The 19,055-nt window shown below is 42.1% G+C and overlaps 1 protein-coding gene across 3 annotated transcripts in view; it reads left to right on the forward strand.

Moving 5' to 3' along the window:
• snx25 (sorting nexin 25) overlaps positions 1-19,055 on the forward strand; it is a 317,654-nt gene that overhangs the window by 63,801 nt on the left and 234,798 nt on the right. The window contains exons 1-2 of one of the 3 annotated variants that reach the window (XM_072595271.1): positions 4,211-4,669; positions 4,794-5,171. The exons of 1 other annotated variant lie outside the window; for it this stretch is intronic. In XM_072595271.1, the coding sequence (XP_072451372.1) occupies positions 4,896-5,171 (276 nt within the window). In that variant the 5' untranslated portion in view covers positions 4,211-4,669; positions 4,794-4,895. Of the gene's footprint in view, positions 1-4,210; positions 4,670-4,793; positions 5,172-19,055 lie in introns of those variants that run through there. One more of the 3 variants, XM_072595263.1, reaches the window with a different exon arrangement.

The raw sequence follows: 19,055 nt of genomic DNA on the forward strand, positions 1-19,055 counted from the left end.
GTTTATTCAACACAATGTGTCCTGCCATTGCATTGGAATGGGATGCCTGTGTTACTGGTGTTTTCACTGTGTGCCTGGAACATTAAATTGGAACCAGTCTGTCTGTACATGTGGTGCAGCTGAAATCATCATTGGATGCCTGGTGTCTACTGATTGCTTGTCATCCACACTTTTGTCCTCTTTGCCTGCCCAATTAGCTGAATTGCTCCCCACTTCCTGTGTTGCTTTGCTTACTGATCTGCTCACCTCCCTTCTTATCCACTGACATGTGGCTCCCCTTGCCATATTCCTGCCTCACCACCTCACTCGCCAACCCCCTTACTGAGTCACTCAATGTCCCACTTACTGCTATAGACAAGATCTGAACACTTCAGTAAACAAAATATGAACCTGAAATATATATCTAAGTTTTAAACAGACTGTGCTTTTTGAATTACAATTAGTTCTATTCCATGTTCATGCAGATAGCCAACTGCGACATTGTTGGTAATGATGTCACATGCACTCTGACTCCAGGCACGGTGAGTCAGTTCCCTGCAGTTTCAGTGGCAGCAAATACAGACTTTTTTGAAATAACAGGGCTGTTTTCCCTAGAGTGTCGAAGATTGAGGAATGACCTCATAGAGGTTTATAAAATCATGAGGGGCATAGATAGGGTAAATAGACAAGGTGTTGTCACTGGGTTGGGGAGTCCAGAACTAGAGGACTTGGGTTTAGGGTGAGAGGGGAAAGATTTAAAAAGGACCTAAGGGGCAACTTTTTCATACAGAGGGTGGTGCCTGTGTGGTTAGAGCTGCCAGAGGAAGTGTTGGAGGCTAGTAAAAATTGAAACATTTAAAAGGCACCTGGATGGGTATATGAACAAGGATGGTTTAGAGGGATATGGGCCAAGTGCTGGCAAATGGGACTAGACTAATTTAGGGTATCTGGTTGGCCTGGATGAGTTGGACTGAAGGATCTGTTTCTATGACTGTATAACTATGAATCTCGAAACTAGAATGTTGTTGCAGCATAACTTTTTATGAAGATAGATACTGTTCACAGTTATTTCACTAAAGCAGCTTTCTAACTCTTCAGACATTTAAAGTTTACAAAAAATTGATTTTTACTTTTGGACTTTTCCAAATTAACTTCTTGTTTCAAAATGAAACATAACAAAAGGTGAAATGTTTGAAATTGTTTGACAAAATATTAAAGGAATTACGTCAATGTTTTATAATTATGCACATTTTTCTGACTTGGCTTCTATAAATATTTTAATTTGAAATCTGGGTAGCTTGTGGTAACAAACTATACTTTGAAAGTTGTAGGGGATTTTCAGATCCCCCAAATCTTAGTTAACTGATTTGAATACAATATTTCCTTCCTATCTTTCAAAATGCACAGTTATTTTCCTCTATCATGCATTATTCCCCACATAAAAATGAAAGACTTGCCACAGTTATCATGTCTACAGAAAGCAGTTTACAATCACTGGATCACTTTTGTAGTGTAGCTCCTGTTATAAAGTAGGAAAATATTGTAATGTAGCCAATTTGTACAGAGCAAGCTCGCTCAAGCAATAATATAGTAATGACCAGTTCATTTTTTTTGTGATGTTGCTTGAGCTAAATTCTTGACCAGGACACTAGTGGAGACTCCACTGATTTTCTTCAAAATGGCTTTGTAGGACCTTTTACAGTCACCTTTGACAGTAAGTGGGAACTCTGTTTAATGTTTCCCCCAACCACACAACATTCTTTCTGTACTGCACTGGAACGCCAATTTAGGTTTTTGCACACAAGTCTCTGGAGTGGGCCTCAAGGCCACAATGTGCAATTGAACTCACAGGCACGAGAGCCACAGCTGATGAATAAGGAGAAAACATAGGTCATCCAAAACTGGAATTATCTGCATGATATGAAAATAGGAATTAAGAACAGGAGTAGACAAGTCATCCCCCCGAACATGTCCCACCATTTGGTACAATTATGCTTGATCTCATCTTGGCCTCAACTCCGCTTTCCTGTTTGGTCTGCATAACTCTTAGCCCATTACTAATAAAAAAAATCTATCTATATCCTCCTTAAATTTATTCAGTGTCCTGAAGTCCACCATATTCTGCGATAATGAATTCCACAGATTCACAACCCTGCAAGAGAGGTAATTTCTCCTCATCTCCTTTTTAAATCTGCCACTCCTTTGTCTAAAACTATGATCTCCCATTCTAGATTACCCCACAGGGGAAGTATCTGCATTATGTCTACTTTTCAGTCCTCTTTAAGATCATATATACCTCAATTTGTTCTCCTCTGAATCTTCTAAACTCTAGCACGTTTAGGCTTAAACTGTTCAATCTTTCCCCATAAAACAAGTCTTTCATCTCTGGATTTAGTCTCGCGAACTTTCTCTGAACTGCCTTCAATGCAATTAAAGAAAATCTTCTTGGGAGGCAATGGGCAACTGAATGTGAACTTTGTACTTGTCTTCTCTTCATAAAATGGTTGAAATCTGACTTTTTAGGAACTTTGAAAGGCAATTTGGCATGTACTTGGAGAAAATTAATTTGAAGGGTAATGTGGAAATGTGGGATCAAATTGGACAGTTGTTTCAAACAGTCAGCACAGGTAACATTTTTCTATGCTGGATGAATTCTATGGTAATTTATGAAATATAATTTTCTACTGCACTATTTTGTAAATTAACAAAATTTAGTAAAATTCATTTACATATCCACAACATGTTAATTGTAAATAAAGTCTAGCTATGTCAAACTCTGGTGAGCTTATTAAACAAAACTTACCTCTCATAAATCTATTTGACTTTGTCTTATCTCAGTATGGCTAGAACTATTTGAGTTACATGTAGTATAATAAGCACAGATATGATAATAAGATGGTGATGCATATAATGATGCAACAGTGACGACAGCAGTAAAAGGCAAGAGACTGTGAAAGAAGGAACGTTTATTCTGTATTAGTGACAGATGCAGTTACAGGGAACAGTGTTAGCTACAAGATAAATTTGTAAATAAAGGATTTTTACAGAAATCTACCACAGTCAGACAGCAATTACTCAAGACTAAGAAGATATCATTACAGGCCACAAACCACTAGAAGAGACAAGGATGGCCATTTCTTTATTGTGGAGGATAGAACCCCAAACCACAAGCCTCGAGACAACATTCACAAACTATTATGTACCTTTTTTTAACCCTTTCCATTTCCTCACATATTTCTTTAAAACACCCATAATTAATGGGAATAAATTATTGTGAGAATATATGTTGAATTCCAAACTAAACATTACATTATGTTCAATTGAATTGTTAATGCTACCATTACATTGCTTAATTCAATATGTTAATGGACCTCAGCCAAGGCTTTTAAGTAGTTGGTCAGTCTGGCAGATTTTGTTTCCATTCAGTTACTTATCCCTGCTCTAATTCTTGAAAGAGCACTAAGGTGCGCAGAGAGATATTCAAAAGGGAAAACACAGATTATAAAAATAAGCTGAAGAGGGTGTCAAGAAAATTAATGACACCTGCAGCTCCCCTCCAACCACTAAATTTCCACCAAATTCAGGCACCACAGGACACCGGGCCTCATCAATGATCAACATTTGGCACACATTTTCAGTTTAGCTGTTTTGCACTGTACTGTTCTCACTTTGTTGGATAGCTTTGTAATTGCATTTGTCTGCTGGCAATTGATGTGTCAGCCAAAACAGAATAAAGTCTCCAAGTTTCTGAGGGTCATTGGACTGAGATGTTTCTGTCCAAGATGCAGCCAGACCTGCTGAGCTTTTCCAGCAATTTCTGCTTTTGTTTCTGGTTGACAGCATCCCCAGTTCTTTTGTTTTTTTTTAACAAATTTAGAACGCTGGTGTAACATAGGTGAAAATCTTGGATGTTGGGTGCTAATGACTGCACCGTTACAAAATTAACTGTTGCCTGGGAGTTGTGGCCTCGATCAGGCATTTCTCTTGATTTTGATCTCGAAGTTGTGGGACCCACGACCTTTGGTGCGCATCACTTCCCTGTTCCCCCACAGAATGAAAGTAAGAACAGTTGACTAACCTTAAAAATCAGGTCACTTCCCTTAAGATGTGCGGTCAGGAGGGGGCCTGGTGGGGCCCGGTGAAGTGTGGGAGCTTGCCCTTTTAAGAGGTGGTGTCCTTTCCGGATTGAGTTGAGGCTCGGGTAGGGAAGAGGCGGACTGAAAGTGACGGGCACATCATCAGCCCTGGAGGAGAGGAGGTGTGGGGGGGGAAGCAAGACCCAGAGACACACATTGTCTACCAGTTGATGAGTGCAGTGGAAAAGGCAAAAACTAACCCCTCAGCCAACTCTCTTCTCCCTTGGATGTTTTGAGAGAGAGAGAGAGGGGGGGGAAAATTCTGTAATATTTTTTGGAGGAATAACCAGCTACTCCTGGAGGTTTGAACACACACACACAAGAAGAATATTTCAAACATTTAGAGGGAGAGAGACAGAGGGGGAGAAAAAAAATACCCCCCCCCCCCCCCCCCAAGTGATTTGACAAGAAGGTAGGAGAGGTTTTCATTCACGGGAGAGGAGACATGGTAAATTTGTGATTTTGTTTTTACCCTTTGAACAACCCACATGTGAACCAGAGAGAGAGAGAGACACTCAGGAAAATGTAGGATCTGCAACAGCAAATAAGAGAGGGTTGGTTGGCCGTCTTTCTAATTTTATCTTGTTCATGTCGTTATTTTTTTTTGCTGGTTGTCGATTGTAATTTTAAAAGAAAATCGTTCTCCCCCCCCCCCCCCCCCCCCCCGCCCCGGTCCAGGCGTCGGTTCCCGAGTCTCTCTGAAAGTGCCTTCTACATGTTTGCAAGTGTTATGGACGTGAGTGTGTTCAAAAGGAGGAGAGGGTCGAGTTGGGAGATGCGATGGTCACTATGTGTCCTGATGGCAGCCGCGGTTACTACTTGCTCCTGGCCGGACTCTGCCTCTTCGCCGCCTCTTGCTTCCACTCCGAGGACGAGTTTCCCTCCCTTCTGGCCTGGCTCTTCTGCAAGCTCCTCTTCTACTCGGCCCTGAGCCTGGGCAGCCTGCTGCTGGGCACCCTCCTGGTCCTGGCCAAGCAGAGCCGCCTCAAGCCACTCCGCTTCCCCAGAGAGATGGACAGGTCGCCCGGGGCTCCCCAGCTTCTGCGCCAGCTCACGGTAAGGTGTACAACACTCGGACACTCAGGACTTGCATTTATGTAGCGCCTTTAACGCTGATGACACTTCACAGGGAGCATTCATAACTCTGAGCGAGCATAAGGATTAAAAAACATTCAAATAGTGCTAGACAATTCAGATTGTGTAAGGGCAATATTTCTTGATTTCTTGTCAGACTTAAAGCAAACCTAAAATGTCATTGGAGGTCTGTACTATTCAAGCCAACGCATTTGGAAGTTTTTGTTGTGTTTCAAATCACTTAATACCTTTTAGGACCATGTAGTCAGATTCCAATTTGGTCCAGTTTGACTAACTGGACTGAACGTGGAACTATTATGTCAGTTGACCCAAAAGTTGGGTTAAAAAGTAGGCGTTGCCTTAAAGGGGGGAAGTATGGAGAAGATGTGTTGGGGAAGTAGTTCTACAATTTGGGACTTAAAAGTAGCTGAAGGCATGACCACTGAAATTGGCAGTACATAATGCCAGAATTATAGGAGTCCATGTGGGACTTGAGAATCTGGAAGGTTTTTGTTTCTGGGGAGAGGGGTGATAGTGTGTGAAGCCTTACAGGGATAAGAGGAAAAAAATGAAAATTTAAAATTCAAGCCATGCTTGAATGGAAGCTGGGGAGATTAGAATTTTCTGTGACATTGGGTAAGGGCAGAAGAGTTTTGTCAAACTTCAAGTGGAGGGTATAATGTGGGAGATGCCAAGATTGTGTTGGTGTAAGAGGATATACATTTTTCACTGGGACATGAGCTGAGACAGGTGGTCAGGCATTGTAATGGAAGTGAAATGAGTTGGTCTGAGTGATGCATCAATATCAGATTGGAAACTCATCTTGTGATCAGATATGATATCAACACATATACATTTAAAAAAAAAGTTGGTGATTTATTTGGATTCAAAGTAAATCCTTTCCAGTCGAGGAAAGGAATGAGAAGGGAGGTGATTCTCTCTTTTTATGAATAATGGTCCGTTCCCTGAAAGGAAGCAGATCTAAGAGGGAATTTCAAAGGAGGAATTGGATGTATAGTTGAAAGGAATGTTTTTTTATAAAAGGGCTACGGGGAAAGGTTTTATTCTTGAATTAATTGGATAACTTGACCAAAGAGGCAGCAGAGGCTTCCTTCTATGTTGCAAGGTTCTATGATACATGATTATGATTCAATTGGAACCCTACTCTAACACTAAAGCAAAGTACTGTAGATGTCAAAAATCTGAAATATCAACAGAATGCTAGAAATACGCAGCAGGTCAGGCAGCGTTTGTGGAGAGAAACAAGTAACCCTTTGAGGCTAAGTTTTTTTTTGTTAGAATGAAATGTATTCTCTTGGTGACTTGGCATTTACTTCCCCTCCAAACTTTATTCCTTTCTAGCGGACATTAATGTGATTAGAACATTGTTGAGAATTCAGATAAGACTGGGTCCATGTATGCTGATATTAATATGGTATATTTCATGCTGGCCTGAAAAGATGGCTATCAATTTGATATGGAAATTAATTTCCACTTCTATGCTAGGCTCAAATGCAGGTTCTGCTTTGGTATTAAGGTACGTTTTGTTCTCGCTGTCTGCAGCTTGTTCTCTCTTCCTGACCTCTTTCTTTTATTCCTGCTATCTTTGTCTGCAGGCTCATATTTGGTCTCTCCAGTTATTGCTCCTGGTCAGCAGTTTCTCATCCATTTTTCCTCCTGTTTATGCCATATTAAGAAGTGCAGTATACTTTCCTCTTTTAAAATATAATTGCCGTGGCCTGAAAGTGGGTAGGTTGGTGAGTGTAACTTAATTGCACCTTGATTTTTGAAGCTATTCTGTAGTGAAGTTATTATTTTTTGTGAACTCGGTGATTCCTAATGTGCATTGGTGAAATGGAAAGGCTCCATATACAGGTATAAGTTGTTAACTGGTCACCCTGTGATGGAGCCACATGCAATCATATTTGTGTTTTTCTTAATATGAATTGTCTATTTCAAGGAAATAAATCATTTAAAAACCTCCATTATCATCACTGCCATGGAATTCTTTGGTATCTTTTTGTAAACATTCAATTTTGGAACTAGTGTGTCAAGTTGGAATTGTTTCATGCAGCAAGTACATGGAGTATTTGTTGTGTCTTCAAAACCAGTTCCAGAGATGCCAGTCTCCTCATGGGTTAATTCCAGAGTTCAGTTGCAAAAGCATTTTACTTTTGCAAGATGATGGATAGTGGCACCAATCATCTCTTCTACATAGTGTTTAGACAGATGATTATTGGATCAACAGCACCAAGTTCTGTTTGCTTGATATCAGATATGATATCAACACATTTACATTTTTAAAAAAAAAGTTGGTGATTTATTTGGATTGAAAGTAAATACACTCCAAAAACAGTCGCGGAAAGGAACGAGAAGGGAGGTGATTCTCTCTTTTTATGAATAATGGTCCGTTCCCTGAAAGGAAGCAGATATAAGAGGGAATTTCAAAGGAGGAATTGGATGTATAGTTGAAAGGACTTTTTTCTTTTTTTTTGAAAGGGTTATAGGGAGAGGTCTTATTCTTGAATTAATTGGATAACTTGACCAAAGAGGCAGCAGAGGCTTCCTTCTATGCTGCAAGATTCTATAAAACACGATTATGATTCAATTGGAGCCCTACTCTAACACTAAAGCAAAGTACTGTAGATTTCAAAAATCTGAAACAACAACAGAATGCCAGAAATACACAGCAGGTCAGGCAGCATTTGTGGAGAGAAACAAGTTACCCTTTGAGGCTAAGTTTTGTTAGAATGAAATGTATTCTCTTGGTGACTGGCATTTAGATGCAGTGAGAAAAACAAAGTGAGAAGTTACAGGAGGGAATTGCAGAGGAGGGAGGGCCAAGAATAATTGAAAATTGCCACAAGAGAAGAACAGTAGAAAGATTATATGTAAAGAGGTCTGAAGTGCATATAGGAATTATAGTCTGTGTAATTGACTTTGAGGACATTACAAATACTCTGTGCACTTGCAGCTTGAAACAATTCCAAACCATATTGAACACTCGTCCCAAAACTCAATGTTAAAAGTAGTGAAGAAGAATTCCAGGGCATTAATATTTTTTAGGCTGTTTGAACGATAGCATGTTACTTCATGTGAATTATCAAATGAGTCTTAGAAGGGGTTCTATCTCTTTGAAATGGACTTCTTTTTTTCTCTCTGACCACAAAGAAGGACGCAAGTATACGACTGTACTCGGGTCTGTCACAAGGTGGCCACTTAACAGCTCACATTTATATAAGGTAGAGTGAGGCAGTGGAGGGATTTAAAAATAAAATTGAGAAGTTAATGTAGAGCAATGAGGACTAGGACATTGGTGTACAGAATTTGGTGCGAGGTGTTACAAACACTTTTAAGGGTAAATAAGTAACTAGAGAGAATAGGGCTCCATAAAGATCAAAGGAGGTGGGTGAGGTACTAAATGAATATTTTGCATGAACTTGGGGAATTGATGTCTTAAAAAGAAATTCATATTGCAGAAGAGGAGGTCTTAAAATGCATGAAAGTAGAGAAATTCATAGAACATAGAACAATACAGCACAGAACAGGCCCTTCGGCCCACAATGTTGTGCCAAACATTTGTCCTAGCTTAAGCTATCCAATTGCCGCTTAAAGTTCACCAATGATTCTGACTCTGCCACTCCCACAGCAGCGCATTCCATGCCCCCACCACTCTCTGGGTAAAGAACCTACCACTGACGTCCCCCCACTATACCTTCCACCCTTCACCTTAAATTTATGTCCCCTAGTAACGCTGTTGTACCCGGGGAAAAAGTCTATGACTGTCTACTCTATCTATTCCTCTGATCATCTTATAAACCTCTATCAAGTCACCCCTCATCCTTTGCCGTTCCAATGAGAAAAGGCCTAGCACACTCAACCTATCCTCGTACGACCTATTCTCCATTCCAGGCACATCCTGGTATATCTTCTCTGCACCCTCTCCAAAGATTCCACATCTTTCCTAAAATGAGGTGACCAGAACTACACACAGTACTCCAAATGTGGCCTTACCAAGGTCCTATACAGCAGCAACATCACTTTATGACTCTTGAATTCAATCGCTCTGCTAATGAACACTAATACACCATACGGCTGCCTTACGAGCTCTATCCACCTGAGTGGTAACTTTCAAAGATCTATGAACATAGACCCCAAGATCCCTCTGTTCCTCCACCTGACCAAGAACCCTACCGTTAACCCTGTATTCCGCATTCTTATTTGTCCTTCCAAAATGGACAACCTCACACTTGACAGGGTTGAACTCCATCTGCCACTCCTCAGCCCCGCTCTGCATCATATCTAAGTCCCTTTGCAGCTGACAACAGCCCTCCTCACTATCCACAACTCCACCAATCTTCGTATCGTCTGCAAATGTACTGACCCACCCTTCGACTCCCTCTTCAAGTCATTAATAAAAATTACAAACAGCAGAGGACCCAGAACTGATCCCTGCAGAACTCCACTTGTAACTGGGCTCAAGGCTGAATATTTACCATCTACAAGCACTCTCTGACTTCGACCGGTTAGCCAGTTCTCTATCCAACTGGCCAAACTTCCCACTATCCCATGCTTCCTGACTTTCCGCATAAGCCTACCATGGGGAACCTTCTCAAATGCCTTACTAAAATCTATGTACACTACATCCACTACTCTACCCTCATCCACATGCTTGGTCACCTCCTCAAAGAATTCTATAAGACTTGTAAGGCAAGACCTACCCCTTTCAAATCCGTGCTGGCTGTCCGTAATCAAGCAGTGTCTTTCCAGATACGCATAAATCCTATCCTTCAGTACCCTTTCCATTATTTTGCCTACCACTGAAGTAAGACTAACTGGCCTGTAATTCCTGGGGTTATCCCTATTCCCTTTTTTGAACAGGGGCACAACATTCGCCACTCTCCAGTTCCCTGGCACCACACCCATTGACAGTGAAGACGAGAAGATCATTGCCAACGGTTCTGCAATTTCCTCTCTTGCTTCCCACATAATCCTAGGATATATTCCGTCAGGCCCGGGGGACTTGTCTATCCTCAAGTTTTTCAAAATGCCCAACACCTCTTCCTTCCTAACAAGTATCTCCTCTAGCTTACCAGACATTTTCACACTCTTCTCTTCAACAATACAGTCCCTCTCATTTGTAAATACTGAAGAGAAGTACTCATTCAAGACCTCTCCTATCTCTTCCGACTCAATACACAGTCTCTCACTACTGTCCTTGATCGGACCTACCCTCGTTCTCGTCATTCTCATATTTCTCACATATGCATAAAAGGCCTTGGGGTTATCCTTGATCCTACCTGCCAAAGATTTTTCATGTCCTCTCTTAGCTCTCCTAAACCCTTTCTTCAGCTCCCTCCTGGCTATCCTGTATCCCTCCAACGCTCTGTCCGAACCTTGTTTCCTCAACCTTCTGTAAGCCTCCTTTCAAGACATTCAACCTCCCTCGTCAACCAAGGTTCCCTTACACGACCATCTCTTTCCTGCCTGACAGGTACATACATATCAAGGACACGTCATATCTGTTCCTTGAAAAAGTTCCACATTTCAACAACATCCTTCCCTGACAGCCTATGGTCCCAATTTATGCTCCTCAGATCCTGTCTTGCAGCATCGTATTTACCTTTCCCCCAATTGTAAAACCTGCCCTGTTGCACGCACCTATCTCTCTCCATAACCAAGGTGAAAGTCGCAGAATTGTGGTCACCATCACCAAAATGCTCACCCACTAACAAGCCCATCACTTGTCCTGGTTCTTTACCAAGTACCAAATCCAATATGGCCTCCCCTCTGGTTGGACAATCTACATACTGAGTTAGAATAGCTTCTAATTTGGTGGGGGGGGGGGGGGGGGGGAAGAGGGGGAACGGCTATAGTAAACACCCAACAAGGTGACTGCTCCTTTTCCTATTTCTGACTTCAGCCCATACTACCTCCAAAGGCAGATCCCCCTCGAACTGCCTTTCTGCAGCCGTTGTACCATTTCTAATTAGCAACGCCACCACCCCCCCCAATCTTACTGAAACATCTGTAACCAGGAACCTCCAACAACTATTCCTGTCCCACTTCTATCCACGTTTCCATGATGGCCACAACATCATAGTCCCAAGTACCGATCCACGCCTTAAGTTCACCCACCTTATTTCTGATACTCCTTGCATTGAAGTATACACACTTGAGCCCATCTCTGTTTCTGCAAGTATTCCCTGTCAGTGCTACCTTCTCCACAGCCTCCTACATTCTTGGACATCCTGAAATACAGCTAACCTCCTTGCTGGACTACAAGTCCAGATCCCATCCCCCTGCCAAATTAATTTAAACCCTCCCGAAGAGTGCTAGCAAACCTACCTCCCAGGATATTGGTGCCCTTCTGGTTCAGGTGCAACCTGTCCTGCTTGTACAGGTCCCACCTTCCCCAGAATGCAGTCCAATTGTCCAAATACCTGAAGCCCTCCCTCCTACACCATCCTTGCAGCCACGTGTTCAATTGCACTCTCTCCCTATTCCTTGCCTCACTGTCACGTGGCACCGGCAACAACCCAGAGATGACGACTCTGTCCGTCCTAGCTTCCAGCCTAACTCCTTGAGCTCTTGAATGACCTCCCCACCCCTCTTGCTACCTATGTTGTTGGTGCCAATGTGCACCACGATTTCTGGCTGCACACCCTCCCCCTTAAGGATTCTGAAGACACGGTCCGCGACGTGTTGGACCCTGGCACCTGGGAGGCAACAAACCATCCGAGAGTCTCGCCCATGTCCACAGAACCACCTGTCTGTCCCTCTAACTATAGAGTCTCCTATAACTAGCGCTCTTCTCCTCTTTCCCCCTTTCCCTTCTGGGCCTCAGAGCCGACATCTTGCCAGAGACCCGGTCACTGCAGCTTACCCCTGCTAGGCCATGTATCCAAAGCGGTATACTTCTTGTTGAGGGGAACGACCACAGGGGATCCCTGCACTGCCTGATTCCTCCCCTTCCCACCTCTAACTGTTACCCAGCTACCTCTCTTCTCTGGCGTAACTATGTCCCTGTAGCTTCTTTCTATCTATCACCCTCTCAGCGTCTCGAATAATCCTCAGTTCATCCAACTCCAGTTCCAGCTCCAGTTCCCTAACATGGTCTGTGAGGAGCTGGAGCTGGCTGCACTTCCTGCAGGTGAAGTCGGCAGGAGCATCGGTGGTCACCCCTACCTCCAACATCCTGCAGGAGGAACATTTCACTGCCTGCGCTGCCATAACTCTACACTTAGTCTCCAAAACAAGAACACTAAGTAGCTTACCTGTTCAGCCGACTGAGTCCTTTTTTTTAGGTTAGAGGAGGAGGGAGGGTGGGAGACATTACACATGTAGTGTCATGGGTTCCTTCTCCACTCAAACTTCTTACCTTCCCAGAAGCCTCTGTTGACGACTTCTGGGTTCCCGCTCCTAGTTGAAAAAAAAAACAGACCGCGAAAAGAAAACCGTTAATTTAAACTGGTCTCCGCTTACCTTCCGGCTCCCTTCTCTGTGCGCCCGCTGTAGCACTGAGGTCGAAACCTCGGAGGTACCCGCTTTTAAATCAAACTTCTTACCTTCATGGGACCTGCTCAAGTGTAATCCAGAGCTTTGTGAGAAGCTATGGAAGGGATTGCTGGGCCCCTTGTTGAGATATTTGTACCATTGACAGCCACTGGTGAGATGCCAGAAGACTGGAGGTTGGCCAATGTAGTGCCATTATTTAAGGAATGCTGTAAGGAAACGCCAGGGAATTATAGACCGGTGATCTGATGTCAGTGGTGGGAAAGTTTTTGGAGGGGATTCTGAGAGACAGAATTTTGCATGCAATTGGAAAGGCAAGTACTGATTAGGAGTAGGCAGTAGGGGTAGGGGTAACTTTAGGCATGGGCAATCGTGGCTCACTAATTAGAATACAGACATTACAGCGCAGTACAGGCCCTTCGACTCTCAATGGTTTCACAGCTCAGCGCAACAATCTGCAGCCCGTCTAACTTACACTATTCCATACTTGTCCATATGCCTATCCAATGACCATATAAATGCCCTTAAAGTTGGCAAGTCGAGTTTGATCATTCAAAGTTAAGCTAAAGTACCAGATAGTTAAATAGATTTATAGCAATAATCGTCAGTATGTAGTGTATTTGTTATTATAGTATTAATTATGTTGAAACAGATAAAGATAATTTATTATTAAGAGGTGATTGTCAATTCTTTGCTGAATATAAGGTTCAAAACACAGAGTGGCAGGCGCAACATTGTTTTTTCAAGAGTGCTGGTTAGATTTTTAGAAGATGGGACAAACCAGAGTGAAAGCAATGTCAGATGTCATATATATGGACTTTAGCAAAGCGTTTGAAAAGTTCCATATGGTAGACAAGTTAGCAAGTTACATCACATGGGATAGAGAGAGCTAACCAATTGGATACAAAATTAGCTTGAAGATAGATGGTGATGGTAGAGGGTTTTGGACTGAATGCCTGTGTGCAGTGGTGTGCCCAAGGATTGGTGCTGCATCCACTGTTTTTTTTTGTCATTTTATATAAATGATTTTGATGTGAATATAGGAGGCATGGTTAGTAAGTTTGCGGATGATACCAAAATAGGTGGTATAGTGGACAGCGAAGAAGATTATCTTGAGTACAACAGGACCTTAATCCGATGGGCCAGTGGGCTGAGGAGTGGCATATGGAGTTTAATTTAGATGAATGTGAGGTGCTGCACTTCGGAAAAAACAAATCAAAACAGACTTATACAGTTAGTAGTAGGGCCTTGGGGAATGTGGATGAACAAGGAGACCTAGGGGTGCAGGTGCCTTGAAAATGGAGCCTGAGGCACACAGGATGGTGAAGAAGGCGTTTGACGTGCTTGCTTTCATTGGTCAGTGCATTGATTATAAGGAGTTGGGAAGTCATGTTGGGGCTGAACAGGACATTGACCACAGTATTCCAAAAGTGGCTTAACCAATCTGGTCTCTCTCTCCTACAGGAAAGATATTGTTAAACTTGAAAGGGTTCAGAAAAGATTTACAAAGATGTTGCCAGGTTTGGAGGGTTTGAGCTATAGAAAAGGCTGAGGCTGGGGCTTTTTTTTTTCCCCTGGAGCTTCAGAGGGTGGGGGCATGATATTAGAGGTTTATAAAATCGTGAGGGGCGTGGATAGGGTGAATAGCCAAGGTCGTTTCCCCAGGGTAGGGGCGTCAAAACTAGGGGTCGAAGGTTTAAGATGAAAGGGAGTTAAGTGATCTGAGGGGCAACTTTTTCATGCAAGTGAGAGTGTGGAACAAGCTGCTGGAGGAAGTGATTGAGGCTGGTACAATTACAGCATTTAAAAAAACATCTGCAAATGTTTTTTTATAGGAAAGGTTTAGAGGGAAGTGGAACTAGATCAGTTTAAGATAAGTGGTTGGAATGGCCGAGTTGGACTGAAGGGTCTGTTTACAGGTCGTTCTGCAATGATGCGCAGTTCGTCAGTGTGAAGTGGCTATAATTTGATGTTTGTATAATGTGAACTTTCTACTGAACGGGTATAGTGATTTTCTATTAGTGATCTTGTACAGTGCAATTTTAAAAAAAAAATTTAAACATGGTTTTCCATAGCGCAACCTTTGCAGAGGGACACAACTATCGTGTTATAGCAGACAAACCTGTATATGCTGTAGGACTCTAATTCTGTGTTATGTAATGGAAGAGCTTTGGACAAATCTGAGCTTGTACATGCAAGAATTTGGCAGGCAGCTGAACAGGAGATTTGTAAATTCATGGCTTGAGAGTAAACGATTTTATAGTCTCTTCAACAGAAGAAATGAGGAGATTGGTAGTTTTGCAAAAATTACAGTATGTTGTTTCAGTGAAGGGGTTTCAAAGAATTTCTAAGGGTGGAATACCAATGTTATATACATTGTCTGATTCAGTTTGAGTGAGTAGCTTGGTAGCAGATTAGAACCAAAAACAAATATGCCATTTTTCTTATGGAAGCTAAGTAAGGTGGCTTGGGTTTTCAGCGCTCAATTGATGCTAGTGTAATCCTAATCCTAATCTGAATAGATATTATTGGTAGGCTGTGTAACCACTTAGCCATGTTGATTCACTACACATTGCTAATATTTCACTCTGGAAGATGGCTTCGACATTGCTAGCAATGGCTATCTTCAAATTTTACCATTTGAGGTTTAACAGTATAAAAAGAATGCAGTGAAGGAGTATTGATATGTTTCAGCAAAATGTTTACTATAGCAAATTGAACACCATTAATTCATAACCTAGTATGAAAAATTCTGTCTTCTCTCCTTCGTTTCTCAGACACACCCATGCACATCACTGACCTCCCCCGCCAACAATTGTTTATAAACTTTCATTTCTCATCCAGCTTTAGCACTGGCACCTTGTTTTCTGAGCCTAATACTAGCATTAAGATGCCCCTGGTGAAGTATATCATGACCAGTTGTAGGGAACTTGCTTTGTCACATCTTCAAGTGTAGCTTTGTAATTTTTTCCCATTTCTATGCAGCATTCTTCTGAATGAGAATTGATCATTTGTGACAAATGGTGGTTTTGCACAGAGAACTTGTGCCAAAGAACTATATGAAACTGATTCACTATGCCTTAGGGTTTGTTGAATTTAAAACATTTGTCCATAAGTATGACCTGAATTCAAATGTATGACCCATAAGAGAAAATATTGTGGGCTGTTGAATTGGCAATATTTCAGTTTTAAAGTAATGTCACCTCCTCCCAAGTTCAGTGGTGGACTGTGACTTTAAGCTCTTTGAACAGGACGGATCATCTCTGAAATAATGCAGTGATTTGAATTTACCCTTCATGGCTAATTGTGGAAATCTGAAATTTTCCATTTTAACATCTAATCTGACATGGTCCTCACAACCTTCGTTTGAAAGTGCTAGAAAGAGTTTTTCTTTGGGGGAAAAAAAACCACCTGGTTATTATATAAGTAGATAAAACATTAGGAAAGAGGCTTGCAAAGGACTGCAAATTCTTAGGCCAGCTCACCCCCTTTCTAGGCTGGCTGTGTAAAGCTCTCTGTAGTAGGTGGTGATGGTAGTAGGAATAGGTACAAAGCCTCATATAGTGAGGGCGGTTCCTTCAGGAGGCCAACATCTTGTTCCCCATTTAGCAATTGAAGGGAACATTTCACCTTGCTTACTGGAACATGTTGCAAATCAGAGCTAATAGTTAACCACCTTCAGACATGTGTAAATAATACCTTTATACTGGACACTTGCACTATCAACCTACATGGTTTAGATAATCTTGTAACAGGTGTAATTCTGGAATAAACCTACATAATTATTATTTACAGTAAAATATTTGGGGTTTAATCCAAAGCACAAAGATCATCAGGTTCCCCCTCCCATTATACGAATGCTGGAGGGAATGTGTTCTTACAACATTAGTTCAATAATTCCTAAAATAATTGGATTTGATGTTGGAATTTGCAAAGCACAATACCGTGTAGGTAGCTTTTTAGACCCACTTTGCTATCTCCAGTGGTGTGGTGTGGTGAAATCCATTGGAGATCACTTAACATTTGCAGATAGGGGCAAGAAATCGCATCCTGTGTAAACACAGCACTTGTGAGAGCACATCATGTACAGCTCCCACCTAGAAATAGGCAACTGCTAAGAAATTTGGGCTGTTACCCTGGAGGCTTGAATAAGTTCTCTCCTAAATTGAACAGTAGATGCTGTTGAAGGAGGAATACATTTATGTCAAAGTGAACATGTAGCCATTAATTTCCAGCTTTTACGAAATCAGTGCTAATACACCAACAGCAAAACTGAGATAAATCATTTATTCCTGTGACAATCTTTGCTTCCTTGACTCTGAAGAATGTTAAACTGATGAATGATTATGTGCCAGTAATAGTCTCCATTGCAAATGAATCCAAATCATTCCCAGAAATATTGAAGCAAGTATGATTCCGCTAGTGTGTTGTCTGTATCATGTTTCAATTTTTAAAACTAATTTGTGGAAATTGATGGAGTGTGGTCTATTCTTTCACAGTAATTTGTTTAATCAGTGTTAGCAGAAGCTGCAAATAGGTTGCTGTCATAAACAATGGAATTTTATAAATTTGGAACTAAATGAAAAAACTTAAAGAAGAAAGCAGCTACTTAGGTGTTTTGGTGGAAGGAAATATTTTGGATTATTTGGTGATCTCTTGCTATTTTCTAGTGTGAGGGTGATGGCCTACTATCGCTAGGCTATTAATCCAGAGATACAAATATTGTTCTGGGTACTTGGGTTCAAATCCCACCATGGCAGGTGTTAGAACTTGAATAAAATCTGGAATTAAAAGTTTAATGTTGACCATGAAATCATTGATTGTCAGGAATAATCCATTTGGTTCACCTAATATCCTTTTAGGAAAGTAAATTGCCATCTGAGACCAGACACACCAGAATGTGGTTGAATCTGATTTGCCTTTTTGAAATAGCTGAGTAAGTTACTCAGTTGTAACAATTACTAGAATGTTTTTAAAAAAAAAAGAAACTGCATGGAGCGCTCATTGATCTAAGCCCTAAAAAGCCAAGGCAAACACCACTTTGTCAATTTAAAGTGCTCCTTACTGACACCTCTTGCACCAAAATTGCAAGAGGTATCTCCGACGAGTTAAGCGACAGCCTGATATAATCATACTCATCGTCATAGCCTACAGACCTTTCATCCAGTCACCACCATCACCAACAGGACACACCCGGCAGCAGTGCTGGCACTGTGGTATGCAGCCCTGATGCCCTGGGTGTGCTCAACATTGACTCCAGACGCCATGAATCTCATGGTACCAGGCCAAACATGGGCAAGGAAATTAGAATTAGAATCCCTATGGTGTGGAAACAGGCCTCTCGGCTCGAGTCTACACTGACCCTCCGAAGAGCAATCCATTTCCCTAACCTATATTTACTCCTGACTTAATCTACAATGTAGGCATTCAGCATGACCAATTCACCTCACCTGCACATCTTTGGATTGTAGGAGGAAGCCAGACCACATGGAGGAAACCTGTGCAGACATGGGGAGAATGTGCAGACTCCACACAGACAGAGGCTGGGATCAAACCTGGGTCCTTGGTGCTGAGAGGCATCAGTACTAACCACTGAGCCACCATGCTGCCCACAAATCTTATGATGATTATCACATGCTATCCTCCTCCAGATGTTGAATAATACTTGTAGGAAGCATTTGAGGATACTAAGGGTGCAGAAGGTACTGAGTGGGGAATTTCAGTATCCACCATAGAGTGGCTTGGCAGGATGACTCGTGATTTGAGCTAATCAAATCCTAAAGGACAGTGATGCACAATGGGGTCTGTGACAGGTAATGGTGGAAGAGTATACTTGACCTGATCCTTGTCAGCCTGCCTGTGCTGATATCAGTAAGGGAGATCACTGCACGGTTCTTGTGGAGATGAAGTCATGCCATAACATCAAAAATATCTTGCATGGTTGTTTGGTGTGGTACTATCATAGTGCTAAATGGGAAAGACATTGAACAAATAGAGCAACTCCTGTCTGGAAATCGGAGGGTCAACTGCAGCAGAATTGTACTCCAACACATTCTGCCGAGGAACATTTCAACTCCATCCTCCCACTCTGCCGAGGACATGCAGATCATGGGCCACTCCCTCACCACCCGATGCCTGGAGGAAGAACTCCTTACCTTCTGCCTCGGGACCCTTCAACCCCAGGGCATCAATGTGGACTTCACCAGTTTCCTCATTCCCCTTCCCCCACCTTACCCCAGTTCCAACCTTCTAGCTCAGCACTGCCCTCGTGACCTGTCCAACCTGTCAATCTTCCTTCCCAACTATCTGCTGAATCCTCCTCTCCCACCTATCACCTTTATCCCCATGTCC

Source organism: Chiloscyllium punctatum, chromosome 2 (genome assembly GCF_047496795.1).
Source record: "Chiloscyllium punctatum isolate Juve2018m chromosome 2, sChiPun1.3, whole genome shotgun sequence".
Lineage (NCBI taxonomy): Eukaryota > Metazoa > Chordata > Chondrichthyes > Orectolobiformes > Hemiscylliidae > Chiloscyllium > Chiloscyllium punctatum.